The 16,837-nt window shown below is 33.6% G+C and overlaps 1 protein-coding gene and 1 non-coding gene across 2 annotated transcripts; both read left to right on the top strand.

Annotated features, from left to right (window-relative positions):
- Positions 1 to 1,646: 1,646 nt before the first annotated feature.
- LOC114163816 (FIP1[V]-like protein) lies at positions 1,647 to 12,913 on the top strand. The gene is made up of 9 exons (XM_028048165.2): positions 1,647 to 2,532; positions 3,826 to 4,079; positions 5,944 to 6,070; positions 6,147 to 6,215; positions 6,325 to 6,471; positions 6,689 to 6,790; positions 7,550 to 7,899; positions 8,550 to 10,164; positions 11,721 to 12,913. Exons 1-9 carry the CDS (start codon positions 1,789 to 1,791, stop codon positions 12,282 to 12,284), a joined length of 3,972 nt encoding a protein of 1,323 aa, XP_027903966.1. The 5' UTR covers positions 1,647 to 1,788; the 3' UTR covers positions 12,285 to 12,913.
- A 1,801-nt stretch (positions 12,914 to 14,714) lies between these two features.
- TRNAA-UGC (transfer RNA alanine (anticodon UGC)) lies at positions 14,715 to 14,787 on the top strand. The gene has a single exon. It is a non-coding gene; the product is annotated as a tRNA-Ala (tRNA).
- The last annotated feature ends 2,050 nt before the right edge of the window (positions 14,788 to 16,837 follow it).

Below are 16,837 nucleotides of genomic sequence, written 5' to 3'. Positions count from 1 at the left end.
TATCTTTACTTTAAATGTGTTAGAAAATTATGTGTTTTTACTAATGTTTTATATTATATCTAGATATAGTTTAAACATTAAAAAAAATCGAGTAGTTTTAAGAAATATTATAGTAAGTAAAACAAAAATAATAATAAAGATAAATAATAGGAAGGAAAAAAAAATATATATTAAACATTATAATTTGTTTAATGTTTAATAATTTGTTAATTAGTGAAACCTCTCAAGCTTCATGCTTAAGGAAGAGCTAGATGTAGTCCTTAAGTTGAAGTGAACAAGTATAAATTCTTTTATATGTTCTTGATCTTTGTGAACTAGATGATAATAAATCTATTATATGTAATGTAATATTTTCATGGTTACCATCATTATTTTGTCATAAAAAACTATTATATGTTGTAAAATTCTTTTTATTCAATTAGTGTTGATATATGTATATTAGTAAAATTGAATACACTAATATTTAGGACTAAATATGTTTTTAGTATGTAAACTTGGACATAAAATTGAAATTCGTTCATCTTCTAAACTTCGATATAGTTTGGTCCTTACATTTTAAAAATGATAAATATAGTTTTCTAACCCAACTACGTGATTTTTTTTTTTTACGTATTAAACTACGTTTTAGACTGATGTTTGAGTTGTTTATACTACTTAACATGTTTCAACTCAAATGTTATCCTGATACATCATTTAACACATACAAAGAAATATGGATGTCATTGAGTTAAAATAACTATATCCATTAATTTTTTAAGTTTCAGAATCAAAATGTATAGAAGTTTATGATAAAGACAAATTTAAATTTCACGTCTAAATTTAAATATTAAAAACATATTTAACCCTTTTATTTATTTAAATTTTAATACTTAATTATACTAATTTAACCAACACACTAGTTTAACCAAAGTATTAAAGAAAAATTAGGATATCATGTTTCTCCATCATAATAAAGTGATAATTGATTTTTCACGGTATCACAAGATTAATGATAACTCTAGAGGTTTGAGGAGGTCCATATAGAATGTTTGAATTGTTACAATCGACATATACTTTAAATACAAAATTGAGACCAATTATATTAATGTAACCAAAATGTTGCACTAGGTTAATCAACATGTAAAAGTATTGAATAGGTGATATCCCTCTTAGAAGTGTATCTTTATAAATTTTCATTATCTTTTTACCATTAACTAAAAGATAATTAAAATAAATATTAATATTAAATTTTAATTTATTCAAATAAAATATCATAGTGAAATATGAATCCCGAGGTGATATGGCTTGTGTTTTTTTATTAGTCAAGTGATGATGTCATGTGATATTTTCTGGTATGATTTTTCTTTAATAATAATAATAATAATAATTAAAAAAAATTCAGTACTTTAGATAAACAAAATAGTAAATCAGATATTAACTAAAAGTTGAAGTTATAACTTCTTATACTTTTTATCTATAATTAGAGAGATTAAAACAAACAAAAAGTTTGTTCTAGTAATCCGAGTTTTAAATTTTTAAGAATTAAATTAAATTGATGTATGCTAATTATTTGATGTATTGTTATTGATGAACAAAAATTGCAGTTAGTGTGCATAATAGTAATTTTCAAAAGAACTATAATGGTGATTTAACCTAGGCAAACATGTAGCTGAGTCCACAGAACACCGAAGCTGTGGCATCAGTTGCCAAACCTACAAAACCCTCTCTTCAACATAGACGCACGCACTTTCTTTCTCTCTCTCTCTCTCTCTCTCTCTCTCTCTGATTCAAACTCTTAGTTCTTCACCAATGGAAGATGACGACGAGTTCGGAGATTTATACACCGACGTTCTGCGCCCCTTCGCTTCGCCCTCATCCTCTGCGTCACAACCGCATCAATCGTCTCCTGCGCCTTCTTCCATCGATCTCAACCTCAACCTAAACGCCGCACAGATCCCCGGCGATGCATCACTGGATATTTCCCCTAAATCCAACCAGCTTCCTCTTCCTCCCTCCGACACGCAAGAGCCGCCTCCCGCTGCAGTCGAGGAGCCGACCAAAATTCCTGACGCGGAGCCTCAGCCGGATTCGAACCTGGACAGTGCGGACGCGGGAATTGATCCGATCGACAGGGACGTGAAATTCGACATCGAGGAGGAGGACGACGGTGGCGATGGCTCGCCGGTTATTCCGGGGCTGGCCGGGGGGGAGGCACCGGCTGAAGAAGGCGGGGAGGGCGATGATTGGGATACCGATAGCGAGGATGATTTGAAGATAGTGTTGAATGAGAACAACCACATGGCCATGGAACGGGGAGGGATGGGGGAGGGTGACGAGGAGGAGGAAGATGGGGATGAAGAACTTGTGATTGTGGCTGGGGGTGATCCGAATCAGAGTGTGGAGGAGCAGGAGTGGGGCGAGAATGCGGCCCTGGCTGCTGGGGACGGTGAGAGGAAGGATGCCGCTGGGGAATTGGCCAAGGCTGGGGGTGCTGTGGCGCCGAAGATTGGGTATAGTAGTCATGGATATCACCCCTTTCATTCCCAGTTTAAGGTCAGTGTTGATTAAAAGAGCATTAGTTGTGTTCAGGTACATTGTAGTGTGAATAGAAGTGCAAAATTGTGTATTTGAAGTTTGTAGAATTGTAGTAGTAATTGTACAGTTTGCTATAGGAGGTTATTTTATTTGTCAAATGAACTTTGATGATTTGAAGTGCAAAACGAACTTCCTGTTCAGGTACATTGTAGTGTGAATTGAAGGCAAAATTGCATGTATGCAGTTGGTAGAGTTGTAGTTGTAATTGTACAACTTGCTGTAGGAGATTATTTTATTTGTCAAATGAACTTTGATTATTTGCTTTTGAATTTCCTAGCTTCATGTTTAAAAAATGCACATTTTTTTTTTACGGAAAGTTGAAAAGGAAGAAATAAAGGAAAATGCTGAATGACTATGTCAAATAGTATTAATCTACGTTAAAAATGATGTGATCGTGGAAATCTAGATGATTGTGTGTTGAAATTTGTATTGATCTTCTGTATCATTAGATGTGAGTGTGATTCCAGTTAGTTTAATTTATTTGTCTTTTTGTTTAGGAAAATATTTTCTGCTTCTTTATGTCATTAAATTATTTAGCAGCTCTTCATCATGGCTATTTATGTATATGTTTTTTACTAGTTTGTGCATGTTGTTGTACTCAGTTTGTTGTAGTATACTATCTGAAGTCTGGGTTCAAAGACTGCATGATGAGCTTAGTTAAATGTTTGTGCAATGATAATATTATTTGTTCTGTGGGTAAAATTTTGTTTGGTATCTACATTTGGAACTTCGACCACCTTTTTTGTTTTGTTGTGAACTAGTCTGGTGGGGCCATGTTAAAAATTTAACGCTTGTATGTATTGCTTTCATCTTTAGATCTTTTGAACAAAAATTGACTTCTGGGTTCATCTTAGTCTTTGAATATCTATAATCAGAGAAACTAGTTTTGGCTGGATGCTGTTTTTTTTGTAAATCATTGGCCCAGTTAATGGAAGTGGGGCTACTGAAATCAAAGGCTAGGGCATGCTACAAGCCCTAGTGGAATTTATGGCTTTACAAATTGCCTATCAAGGGGTATTGATGATAGCTTGAATTGAACTGGGCCTTTCAAGTAAAGTTCTTTGATCTTAACAAGTGGGATTGGTTTTTCTTTGCAATTTATAATGAAAGGAAGAATCCAGCTGCCTTTTTTCAAGACATTTGAATCTTTCATCTATTGTTCATTTCATGATAGTTCTTGGTTTTCTTATGGATATATGATAAATTGTGGCTTAGTGAAATGGAAAATCTAATTATTTTGTTGTTGCACAGTATCAGTATGTTAGGCCTGGTGCAACACTAATGCCTGGAGCTACTTCTTCTGCTCCAGGAGGGGCTCCTGGTCAGATTCGTCCACTCGCTAACATGGCTGGTCGAGGTAGAGGGGACTGGAGACCACCTGGACTAAAAGTGCCTGCTGCTATGCAAAAAGGTTTTCATGGAGGTCCTGGATTACCTGGTTGGGGCAGTGGTACTGCAGGGCGCGGTTTTGGTGGTGGATTGGAATTCACACTTCCTTCTCACAAGTAATTTTAAATTTTCTTGAACTAAATTTCATTTTTAGTTGTATTAGATCCCTAGATTTGAATTTGTTGGATCGATATAATTGATAGTTAGAAGGCAACTCTTTTTAATTAAAAACAACATGATTTAATTGTGACATGGCCAACTTAGTCTTTGCCATGAGACATTTGATGCCACCTGTAATAGTCTCCTCTTCCGTCATTGCTATGATGCTGGAAATTAAACTCATGACCTTGGCTTTGATATCAGTGGTTGGATAAAGTGTTTATCACTAATTTAAAAGTTATAGTTGATAGTCTACATAGGAGCATAACAATTCAAATGCTACGATTTGATTGTGACTTGACCCATTTGAAGATTGCACAATTGATGTCATTTATGATAAAAGTGATTTATTTAGAGGAATAATCACATCTTTTTTCTATAGACTTCCCAACGGCTTTTTTAATTAAAACATTAATTATTTCCTATGACATAAGCATTGCAAAATGGAAGTCCTATTTTTTGAGTGGATCTGTAGTATTGCAATATAGTAGAGACGTGTCTAGAATCCTTGATCATAGTTATTGAATTGAGATTTGAATTGTGAATCTTTTTCGTGTATCATGAATCAAGACTTATTATGAATAGTAAGATTTATGATAAAGAAACTTTTGTAACCTAAAAGATAAAATAACAAGATCCTTAAACAACCATTCATTCTTTATAGAAAAAAAAAAGAATATAACAAATGTAACACCCCAAAAGATAAAGGATAGCATTAAACTATCACCTAGGAGAGGGTATGAACAAAACTACATTCGAAATAGACTCTACTCTATACATAAAGCATTTATATAATGCTTTATGAAAACAATAGAAAGTGGGTCTGAAATTCCTTCCAAAAAACCCATATTATTAATCATTGTCTACAGGCACCTTCTGAAAATAGTATATCTATTGATGTCTTCCGAAAGACCCATATTAAACATTCTTTATCAAAGACTAAGACCTAACCTACTTTAGTACATCATGTATGCAAACCTCAACTGCATAGATGAAGACAAGTTTATAGTACATCCATATCCATTCCTCAACAAATTTTTTGAAGATACGATAAATTTTCCTTCAACTTCTCTTCATCTGATGTCTTGGTTTATGTGACTTAGACCATGAATGAAATTAGGGATCTATGTTACCATATAGATCTTATATTGACCTCAACTTTCATACATTTCATTCTTGTATATCGACATACTCAACATATATTCATATTCATATATATTCCAACTCGATCATCTTTCTTCCTTCATCATACAAAATTTTCATCATTCATAAGCGTTTCGTTCACATTCATATGACATGCATCACCTAAAGCCATAAATCATTCAAGCATATAGTTTAATAATTTCTGCACAAACATAACATAAATATTTAGAAAAACTAGGAAAAATCACTTAAATATGGACATACCACTCACACTGAGACACAAAAGTATTGCTACACCTTTCATCTTCAAGAGCAATACTAATTAGTTAAACCATTCTCCATAACCCTAATCTTGTCAATGATACATCAACATTCATAATTCCAAAGATAGAGTTATCACTCTCTATTTCCAACAGCCTGTCACTTTTTTCTTTTCTTTTTGTGGTTTGTCTACTTCATTGTATACAAATATATTTGCTCAGTCCTACACTTTATTAATATAGCAGTGCACTTTCTTTTGGATAACTGTTTACTTTAAAAACTGCCTTGCTGATAAAGAAACCTTTATGCATGGAGTTTGATATTACACACCCCAATCCATTATTTTAATATTTATTACCAAATCTCTTTTATTTGTCTTCTGTTCAGTACTTATATAAACCTGCCAATTCTATTCAGGACTATATTTGATGTTGACATTGAGAATTTTGAGGAAAAACCATGGAAATATCCAAATGTTGATACATCAGATTTTTTCAACTTTGGTTTGAATGAGGAGAGCTGGAAAGATTATTGCAAACAGCTGGTAAACTTATTAATATACTTCCAACGTTCTCCACAAATTATGGTAGATTGAAAAACCTTTTCATTTTGCTTTTTAGGAGCAACTACGTTTGGAATCTACAATGCAAAGCAAGATACGCGTTTATGAGAGTGGTCGAACAGAGCAGGTAAAGGAGCTGTTGCATTTTAAAATTAGTTTTTTTCCTTGTCAATTTCCCAAGATGTTTTTGTACTGATTATGTTATGAAGTTAATCATTTATTTGATTTCATTCCAGGAGTATGATCCAGACTTACCCCCTGAATTAGCTGCAGCTACTGGTATACATGATGTTCCTGTTGAAAATGCAAATTCTCAAAAGTCCGATGTCAGACAGAGTGATGTTATGAAAGGTTCTGGGACTGGACGTGTGCGACCACCATTAGTATGTATTTGTTTAAATATTTGTTTTGTAAGAAAATTATTGACAAGATACTTGTGTTTATTGCAATTTCTTTCATACTGCGCTGATATACCTGCTTTCTGTATGCTTATTGGGCTTCTTTTTTTTAGTTGATTTAGAATATTATGTCTTTGTTAGATAGTTTTCCCTTTATTTATCTAATTCTGTCTCTTGGTTTGCACATACTTCTTTTGTACAGCCAACTGGAAGAGCAATACAGGTGGAAGGTGGTTATGGGGACCGGCTTCCTTCTATCGATACCCGTCCTCCCAGAGTCCGTGATTCAGATGCAATCATTGAGGTATTTGATGATTGTCATATAAGCCATATGTGTTCCCTGCATAATTCTTTTTATTGCATATGCAGTTTAACCGTCATAAGGGGCTCACCCTGCCCATTAGGCCTAGACCACTTTGTAAACGGCCTGGCCGTATCCTATTCATTTAACATTTAATCTAAAAGTTATTGGTCTGACTAAACCAACCATATGTGTTCTCTACATAACTCTTTTTTATCTATGCAGTATAGCCATCGTAAGGGGTTGATCATGCCCATTAGGCCTCATCCACTTTGTAAACGACCTGGCTGTATCCTATTACTAAACATTTAATCTAAAAGTTATTGGTCTGACTATGACAACCACAAGTTGATGGGTAAAAAATGATTGACCCATCTAGATGTAAATTAATTATTTTTAAAATAAAAATAAAGATTCCATTTTTTATTTTTTATATATTTACCTAAAACAAGACATGAAAATTAAGACTCCATAACTAAGAATTAAAGATTCCCTATAATACATCATTTTCATCCATCAACTCCAATTTTTCACGTATCACATAATGAATTAAAGAATTCAAGTTTTAGTTTAACATTATTTTTGCAATTAGGTGTTTTTTTTTCCTCTTTTCAAGTGGGTCAGTCCGCTCACCACTAAGGTGGGCTGGGTCCAATTCTGTGACCTGTTGTAGAATTTATCTCAATTTTGGCCCACGGGGTTGTTCACGTTTTTACAGCTCTAATATTTGGTGTACACATTGCTAAATATTTTTGTGTGCAGATTGTTTTACAGGATACAGAAGATGACCATTCCTCTGCTGGATTTGCTCAAGATCCACCTGATGGTGGAGAACCCCATAGAGAGAATTTTAGAGAAGACCATGTAGCTGGAGACGAAATTCCAAGGTTGGAGCCAGAGTATTTTGATGATGGTTTCCCACAGGATTATAGTGGTCGAAAGAAGGAGCTTCCAGGAAGAAGAATGCCATTTATAAATTCCAGTCCTGCGAATACGGCTAATGGGGATGAAAAATTGTTATTCCCACAGGAAGAACCAATTGAGTACTCTGGTTCAAGGGGCCAAAATCATAGGTCCTATGGTGGCAATTTTAGCTCCTCTCATGATGAAAGGTACTTGAATGTGAATATTCCGTAGCAATAATTTAAAATGTCATTTACCTCTATACTGATATTTTCCTCTCTGCTTTACTTTGTTATCATATCTTATTCATTTGATAGGCATTCATAAATCAATAAACTTTCTCATTAAATTTAAGAGACTATTTGAAATGTATCCCATATGTGGCCTTTCTGCGAAGATTAGGTTTGTATGCTAATGTATCATGAACTAGAGGAGATATAAATACGAGGATTTATTGATGCCAAGGGTAGTTATAATTGGTAAGGAATTTTCTAAACCAGGACGGAAAACTTAGAATTGTATGAACATGACAAAAATAATAATGAAACATTTTCTTGAAAAACAAGTGAATCCTGAATGTAGATTAAGATTATAATACTACTGCTCAAAATACCACAAATGAAAAAAAAAAGCAGTTTTTCTTGTTTTAAAAGTATATGAAAGAACACAAGATATTTTCCATTTTGTTAGATACTGAGATAAATTCTCTTGCTCTAAGGATTTTTTTGTCATGTTACATTTTATTAAAAATACGAGTTTATTTTTTTCATTGAATTTTTTAGTAAGCTGGTGTCTGGACCTAATAGGCTTGCTAATCTTCATGGGAAATTCACGAATATTGTTACTTTTGTATTTACAGGAAGATGCAAAGAAGAGTGCGTGGTCAGTCTCCTCCTATTACTCCTATTCAAGAATTAGCAGCTGATAATAAAAAAGAAGAGTCAGTCGAAAGCATGGAAGGTAAACACAATACACTTTCATCCCCTGTCATTAAAGACGTAAGGGAGTCCAGTGTAGAAGACAAAGATACCGAACTTGAGGACACTGGGACAGCTGATGGAAGTTCCAAATTGGAAAAGGATGAAACAGTAGACAAAGTAGAAAATCTTGAGGATGGGGTAGCAAAGAGACAGAAATTAACATCTCGAGTTGAGCAACATTTGCTGGATGAAGTTGATGATTGGGAGGACTCAAAAGCTGCAAAAAGTAGTGATAACAGCAAAGCAAGATCAGCAAGCAGCAGGGATAACCATAAGAGGCGGGAAGGTTTTGAAGAAGAAGTAGTTCAGGATCCACGATCAGCACATCTGAGTAGCATCAGACAGCACCCTGATGAAATTGAGCAGGGATTTTATAGAAGAGAGCATGATGCCAAGCAAGAACCTGAAAGAAATCGCATGATAATTAAAGGTAGAGAGAGACCATACAGTTACAAGGACCGACATCTTAGCTTAGGTCCTCAGTTGCACACAAATAATGATGGATTTGATGGACAAAAAGAAAGGGACAATTCTGACATGGATTGGGCACGGAGAGATGATGATCTCTATAACAGAAGGGTTAGAAATGATGAACCAAGAAAGAGGGATAGGGCTAAGGTTCGAGAAAATGAGAGAAATGACAAAGAAGATAATCTTCATTCTAGAAAACTATTGGATAATGGTAGCTACAGGGTTTCGTATGAAAAGGATGTTGGTTCTAGAGACTCAAGACATAGGGAAAGAGATGACGGCTTGAGGATGAGGTATGAAGCAGTCGAGGATTACCATGGCAAGAGGAGGAAGGATGAGGAATATCTTAGGAGGGAGCATATTGACAAAGAAGAAATTCTGCATGGCTTCAGGGAAAATGCTAGTCGGCGCAGGAGAGACAGAGATGAAGCTTTGGATCCACGGAAGAGGGATGACCTACAAAGAACTAGAGATAACCCTGATGATCAATATGCTGCTAGGCAAAAAGATGAAGCATGGGTACTGAGGGAGAGGGGTGATAGGCAGAGAGATAGGGAGGATTGGCATCGGATGAAACAGTCCCATGAAGAACTCCTACCTAAGCGTGAAAGAGAAGGACGAAGTTCTGTAAGAAGTGGACGAGGAGCTGAAGAAAAAGCATGGGTTGGTCATGTTAGGGCTAAAGATGAGCATAAACTTTCTGAGAAGGAATACCAATCCAGAGAAGCAATGCGTCATAATGATCAAATGAAGAGAAGGGACCGAATTCAGGATGAAAGTCCACATCATAAGGGGCGTGACGATGCTTCCGTGCGCGGAAATCAATATGCTACTGAGGAAAGGCGATCTAGGCAGGAAAGATCAAGTAGTCGTAGTGATCGTGTTGCTAATGCTTCAGATAACCAAAAAGTTAAGCATAGGGAAGGCTCAAGGAAAAGCAAAGAACGTGATGTTAGTGACCCTAATAGTTTAGGCGTGTCCAAGAGAAATCAAGAAAATCAAAGTGGTCCAACCCACGAGAAGGTATGCACACTTGCATGTAGAACGTGAAACTATAAGGAGAGTAAAACAATCTTTTTACATGAAATTAAGTATTCTCTATATGTGACTCTTAGAATCACAAAGGTCTAGAATTATGTTGAGCTTGCAATTTACTGACCAGTAATATTATAAGTGTTGTTTCGAGCTACATAATGTATGCAATGGCACTCTTGACCATGAATAACTAACTAGCTTTTTCATTTTTATTATTCATCCCCATTTTCATATGTTGGGAGGAGGTAGAAATTCAAGAGATATGCCCTTTCAAGGCATGATTTTTTTTTTTTTGTATGTCTAGGATTGCCAACTTTGAAGATTCAACTTCTGGAAAGTAGTTAGGTGGCTTTTAAACAGAATGTATACTGAGGTTTAATAAATCCACCCAGTGTTAATTGGAATTTACTACACACTCCATTATGGGATCCATTCTTAAGTATCTTAATAGTTTATGACAAGTTTTTTTCTTAAAATTACTGTGTATTATCATGTTGTTTATCTTGATGTTTATTGCTGTTGTGATCCTATTCGACTGCACTAAAAATACCATCTTTGTGACTGGTGATTGAAAGAAACCTTTTTGTTATAATATATATTCTTGGCTTGATTTCTCAGAACAGTTTTATTATTATTATTATTATTATTATTATTATTTCTATTATTACAGATGCTGTTTTATTTTTCGCAAGTAACTAGAGTTGATTTAAGAGGACTTTGTTGACCATTTAGTAAATTGGGAAAAGCCGTGCTGAAACTTGTGGCATGTATTAACAAATCAAACGTGCTAGTTCTTGGTTGGTTCCTGGAAATAATTTGCTACTTAGGATATACCATAAAATGCCGTTGCTTGAAATTTATAATGGAGCATCCGATTTTATATAAAAATTTCACTGTTATCTTTTTATCAATGTAGATGATTTTCCCTAACACGGCTTGTTTTGTTTATTTGCCTGCAATTGAATCTAAGAATATCTTTTGAATTGAGTTCAGAATTAATTGCATTTAGCGGATGTTAATATTGTTAGTAGTATGTTCAACAGAATTGAGATTGTATCTAAAATACAAAACTATAGTCTTGTATTTATGAAACAAATAGTAGTATTTATGTAATTAGACGAAATATCCTTCTAAACACACTTCATTTTAATTCTCATGAGAATTGGTGGGAAAAAGTATATTCACAAGGTAACATGGAAAGTTATATTCGAACCCAGTTATCTCTTATCTATTTATATCAAATTGGTGTGTATAATGAGATGAAGCTCGCATAACTAATTGTAAAATCATGGAATCCTGTGAGGAATATTGTGATCTTAGCAACCCTGGGTAGCAGGGATTTTTTTGAGACTTTGCTCACTAGGAAAAAATGATTTTTATTTTAACTACATTTTGCCTTAGACTGTCCCTGTCGCCTGAACAGTAAAGTTATTGTGGAGTGCTCTTCCATGTGTTGTTCTGCCTGTTGCTGATGTTGGAAAACTATCATCATTCATTAGATGCATGCTCTTGTTTTCTATAATTGTTAGTTTCTATTTGTGAAGGGTTTGAAAGGATCCGGTGACGAAGACCGTGCTGAGCATGATATTCTAGGGCATCACCCATCCAGAAAACAGCGGGAAGATGTTTCCTCAGATGATGAACAGCTAGATTCTCGCCGAGGACGTTCTAAATTAGAACGCTGGACAAGCCATAAAGAAAGAGATTTCAGTATCAACAAATCTTCTTCTTCGTTGAAGTTCAAAGACATCGATAAGGATAATAATAACAACGGTGGGTCTTCTGAAGCCGGGAAACCTGCGGATGATCCTGCTAAAACCGTTGATGTTAATAACCAACATGTCTTGTCGGCTGAAGCAAGGGATTCTGCAGATATGGAGAATAAGGATGCTGATGCAAAAGAAATGGGGGATCGGCACCTTGATACAGTTGAGAGGTTGAAAAAGCGTAGCGAAAGGTTCAAGCTCCCAATGCCAAGCGAAAAAGAGGCCCTAGTGATCAAGAAGTTAGAAAGTGAACCTCTCCCTTCTGCCAAAAGTGAAAATCCAGTAGATTCAGAAGTCAAACAAGAACGACCTGCCCGGAAAAGAAGATGGGTCACTAACTGAATAAGAAATCTGAGGGCATTATTATTTGGTGAAAGTTTAATCTAGTTTGGCCCTGGGAAATTTTCAGCTTGGCCTGATAATTTTTTTTATGATTCTAAAACCCTGCAAGCCCAGCCATGCTTAGCAGCATATCTATTGAATGTTGAAAAAGGGCATCATCATATATAGGATTTGTGACAATTTGTACTTGAGTAATGTCATCTTGTAACCTTACTACCTATACATTCAACGTACACCGTATATATACAAGTAAATTGTAAAACATGAACTGCCACTACAGGTGGGACATATTTTCAGTGTCCAAATATGGCTCTTACCCAGATCATTTGGGTAACAATTATTATTGGTGAACGTGAGATTCAGAAACCATTGCCATGGCTGGTGAGGCATTGAGCCTGATACTGGCACCTTCCACTTCAGATCTGAAGGGTCAAAGCTTTTGGAAAACATCTTGGTGAAGGGCTACCCGAAGAGATGCATGCTGTCTGCTTCTCGAATGTGTTTTCTTAAACTGAATTAAATAGATGGCATGAATTATTTTCTTTGTTGTAGACTGTGTAGGAAAGTGTGGATCATACTTTCTTCTGCTACCTCTACAAATTTTACGCGGAATCGTTGAATATTAGCGATGAGCCTGTGTTGTATCTATAGATTAAATGATATGTAGTTTAGAGGTTAGGAATTTCAACAAGTAATGAAAGAAAGTAAAAGCGTATATATTATCTTTTGCTTAAATGCACATTTGGTTCTTCAAGTGTTGTACTTATATGAAATCGATCTTTCAAAGTTTCGACACAGTGGGAAACATAATTTGGCTGTGTGAACAATAAAGATATGTTTGGTTTAATTTGGTTGTGCGAACAGTTAAAGATATGGTTGGTTATAAAGAGGCTTACACAGGAAACCTTACATTAGAGGATTATCCCACCTCAATTGTAATTGGATGAATGAAAATTAGTTTGTTGTAGGAGCTCTTTGAGCATTTTCTTTAGAGAGGTACCAATTTCTCTCGTTCTTCAATTTTATATTCAATATTCGCTTTGCGTTTTCTCATTTCTGTTTCTTGTCCCAAAGTCATGGTATCATTTCTTTGGTTTCTTCCATTTCTCTAGATTGCCTCTTGGTTCCTTAAATTGTTAAAACTGTAGCGCAAAATATTTGTTGTTGGACATGGGTAAATTGGTTTGATATTAAAAATTAGAATTTTTTTTTTCTCTTACAATTCAGAGTTTTATAAAATTTTTTACTTTATTTTCACTTAACAATCACAAGAGAACTTTGTACAATTATTTTATATCGGTTCATATTAAAAGATTCAACTTTATATTGTTAGTCAAGTCAACTAGAATGATTAACCAAACACTATCAAAATTGAAAATTACAATCATCATTAATGCAATAACCAATTTATCTCTTGAAGAGTCACAAGAGATGAAGAAACACTTTTTTTGAAATCACAAGAAATAAAGAATGAACATTTCTTTTGAATCATACAAAAGATGGTCACATTTCTCATGAATTAAACAAGACATGAACAAACTTAAACTCTATTTATAAATCTCCATTTCAAAACTAGATTAAGAAAATAAAGGTCAATTTTAAAAATTTTTAGAATAATCGATTGTCATAAGTAATAATCAATTATTTTTGTAATATTCTAGAAAACAAAATTTTTCAGAGATATCAATAGTTATTACTAAAAATAATCGATTATTTCATAAACTTTTCTTGAGAAATTATTTTCATTGAAATAATTGATTATCACTAACAATAATTGATTATTCTTGTGTTTATTACAAAAATAAAACTTTTTTTTAGTGTCTTATTACTTGGATTTGACCTTTTGAATTGTGACATTCTATTTTTACTATCTTAGTTAAGATACACATATTACATGACTTCAACAACTATGTTTATAAGTTATTAATATAACTCTTAAATCAAAATATTTTTTATCTCTTCAACAATAATTCTCCACAAATCACTATTATCATTAACTCTTCACTTTTCTTCATTTATTATCATCAAAACTTTGCGTGTCTTTTAAAATGAAGAATAAGATATTCCTCTCCTTCTTTAATTAACATAAATTGCTTTTTGATGTGATGGTGATTAACTTTTTGGAACCCAATTTGCAACTATACATTAATATGAATTATATTCTTATGGGTCTCTTATTATGATTAACATTTTACGCTAGAAAAAAAAATTCAAAAAAAATGATTATGGAATATAATGAAGAACTACTTGATAAAGGTTGTAAATTTGTCATTCCTATCTAAGATTAAATTTGAATAAGCGATTTTTTATAAATTTTACATTAGAAAAAATATTTGATATTGATTATTTTATTAAACTGTTAAAATAAAATAAAAAATATAAAACAAAAGCGGTTAAGAAATTATAATTTGCAAACCTTGGTTACAAATTGGGGATGTAGCTCAAATGGTAGAGCGTCCGCTTTGCATGCGGGAGGTACAGGGTTCGATCCCCTGCATCTCCAAATTATTTTAAGGCTTTTTAGTTTTTGCTACTTTTCTTATTTTTAATAGTTTGAATGTTTATAGTAATGAAAATGAACTTTTTGTTTGTCAGCTCTGAACTCCTAAATTAAATCGTATGAAAATTTCCGTTCAGTAATGAATATTTTATAATATTGTAGTTTATTTCTATGATACTACTAAATATCACTTGAAAACAAAATTGAGTTACCAAACTATAAAAGTAATTGAATGTCAGATAAAATTTAATTAGTTATAAAACTCAAACTAAAACATAGAGAAGTACTAGGAATAAAAACATTGAGAAACTTGCACTCTTCTTGGTTGAAGTGTTTGAGCTTTATCTATGTTACTATTTTTATTGTAGTGTTGAAAAATTTTCTTCCTCTCCTCTATACTTCTCTCACCATTAAACTTTCACATGAGCTAATGTTGCCATATGAATCAATAATTTGTATTTTCAGTTCCCAACACTCTAAAGGTCACTTTTACTTCTTCCATAGATAATGAATTTCTACCCAAAATTACTATATCTACAATTTTTTTTTTTTTAAGTTCTTAGCAAAGAACTAATAAAAGGAATAATAATTCAGTCCTTGTCATCCACGTTAACATAAATATTTTTTAAACTATGAATAATCTAGTTGAATTTATCAATATGCACTCACTTCCTCCATTTTATATTATTGTGCATTGTCTCTCTAACACAGAAAATTATGTAAGATAAATTGTAAAAGAAAAGCTCTATTAATGAAAAAGGAATATGTATAACAAAGTGACCGTGAAGATTTTACTGTGGAGAAAATGTAACTCTTGTAAAATTGTCTAAATATGATAAACACTAAAAACATATTTATATTGTAACATTTGTTGTGTTTATATTATAACATTTGCTACACCATCAATGATTATCACAGCTTATAACTTTAATATTATTCATTATGTGTTTCTTGAGTAATCTTTTAGAGCAATGATACACATATATCTTGATTTTATTTACATCTATTGTCCACTTGATTTCTTTTTTCAATCTCTCTTATCACGTCATATAATCTAGCCAGAGTCGTTGCTAGCAACACCGGTGGCTACCGGAGACTTTACCGACGTCAACATAATTTCTTTCAACCTTCCAATAGCAGATCTTAAACCACCATGACCATACTATCAATAACGTCGTCCAACCGGGAGGAGCAACCATGACTACAAATGTCAAAAAAATATGTACCTACGGGTATCCACGGATAAAACCCGTAAAGGATAGGAAAAAAAATATTGTAAATGCATACCTACGGATAACGGGTACGGTTATTTTTTATACCCGTATGTTAACAGAGCATTTACGAATATCATAGTATCCTTACTCGTGGATACCCGTACCGCTATACTCTAATTTAAATTAAAAAAAAACATGATAAAAAAAATTAACATATTGATTTTGAATGAGTTATTTTTTTATCAATTAGTTTAAAAAATATTATTTCGTTGTAAATTGTCATTCAACATTATTTAAATAGGTTATTTGGACTTTGTTTGAAATTTATGAATATTATGTATTGTATTTTATTTGAATTTACGATTAAAATAGATTGTTAAATATATCTTTTTTTGTAAATACCCGCGAATACCCGTGAATATCCGTGGATATTAAAATATTACGCGGGTACCTGTATAACGGATACCTAACGAATATGGGTACGCGTACGAACCAGATATTTATCCCGCGGGTAGGGCACGAAAGTTTCTTTAAGTTTTAAGTCTTGTCGATAATCCACATCGGTCGAAGGGTACCTACAAAAGGCACTTCGACTCCCAAGTCAAATAGGGTTTGAACAACCATAATTGAGGCCTTTATTTATAGTAGTGTTTATGTGCTTTTGGCTTAATCATAACCAAATCATACCTCAATCATCGTTAGTTGGTTTATTCGTGGTTACCATTGGCTAAATAGTAATCTAACATTTGTTTTGCAATCGGTCGGTGTTGATAGTCGATCTGGGTGATCGGTCCTAGGGTGTACTGGTCAGTCTTGCCAGTCGGTCTGGGTGATCCGCC

The sequence above is a fragment of the Vigna unguiculata genome, chromosome 9 (assembly GCF_037176805.1).
Source record: "Vigna unguiculata cultivar grain cowpea cultivar isolate G323 ecotype 2 chromosome 9, ASM3717680v1, whole genome shotgun sequence".
In the NCBI taxonomy this organism is placed as follows: Eukaryota; Viridiplantae; Streptophyta; class Magnoliopsida; order Fabales; family Fabaceae; genus Vigna; species Vigna unguiculata.
Note: the sequence above shows the minus strand (reverse complement) of the source record. Positions and strands in the feature narration are given on the sequence as shown.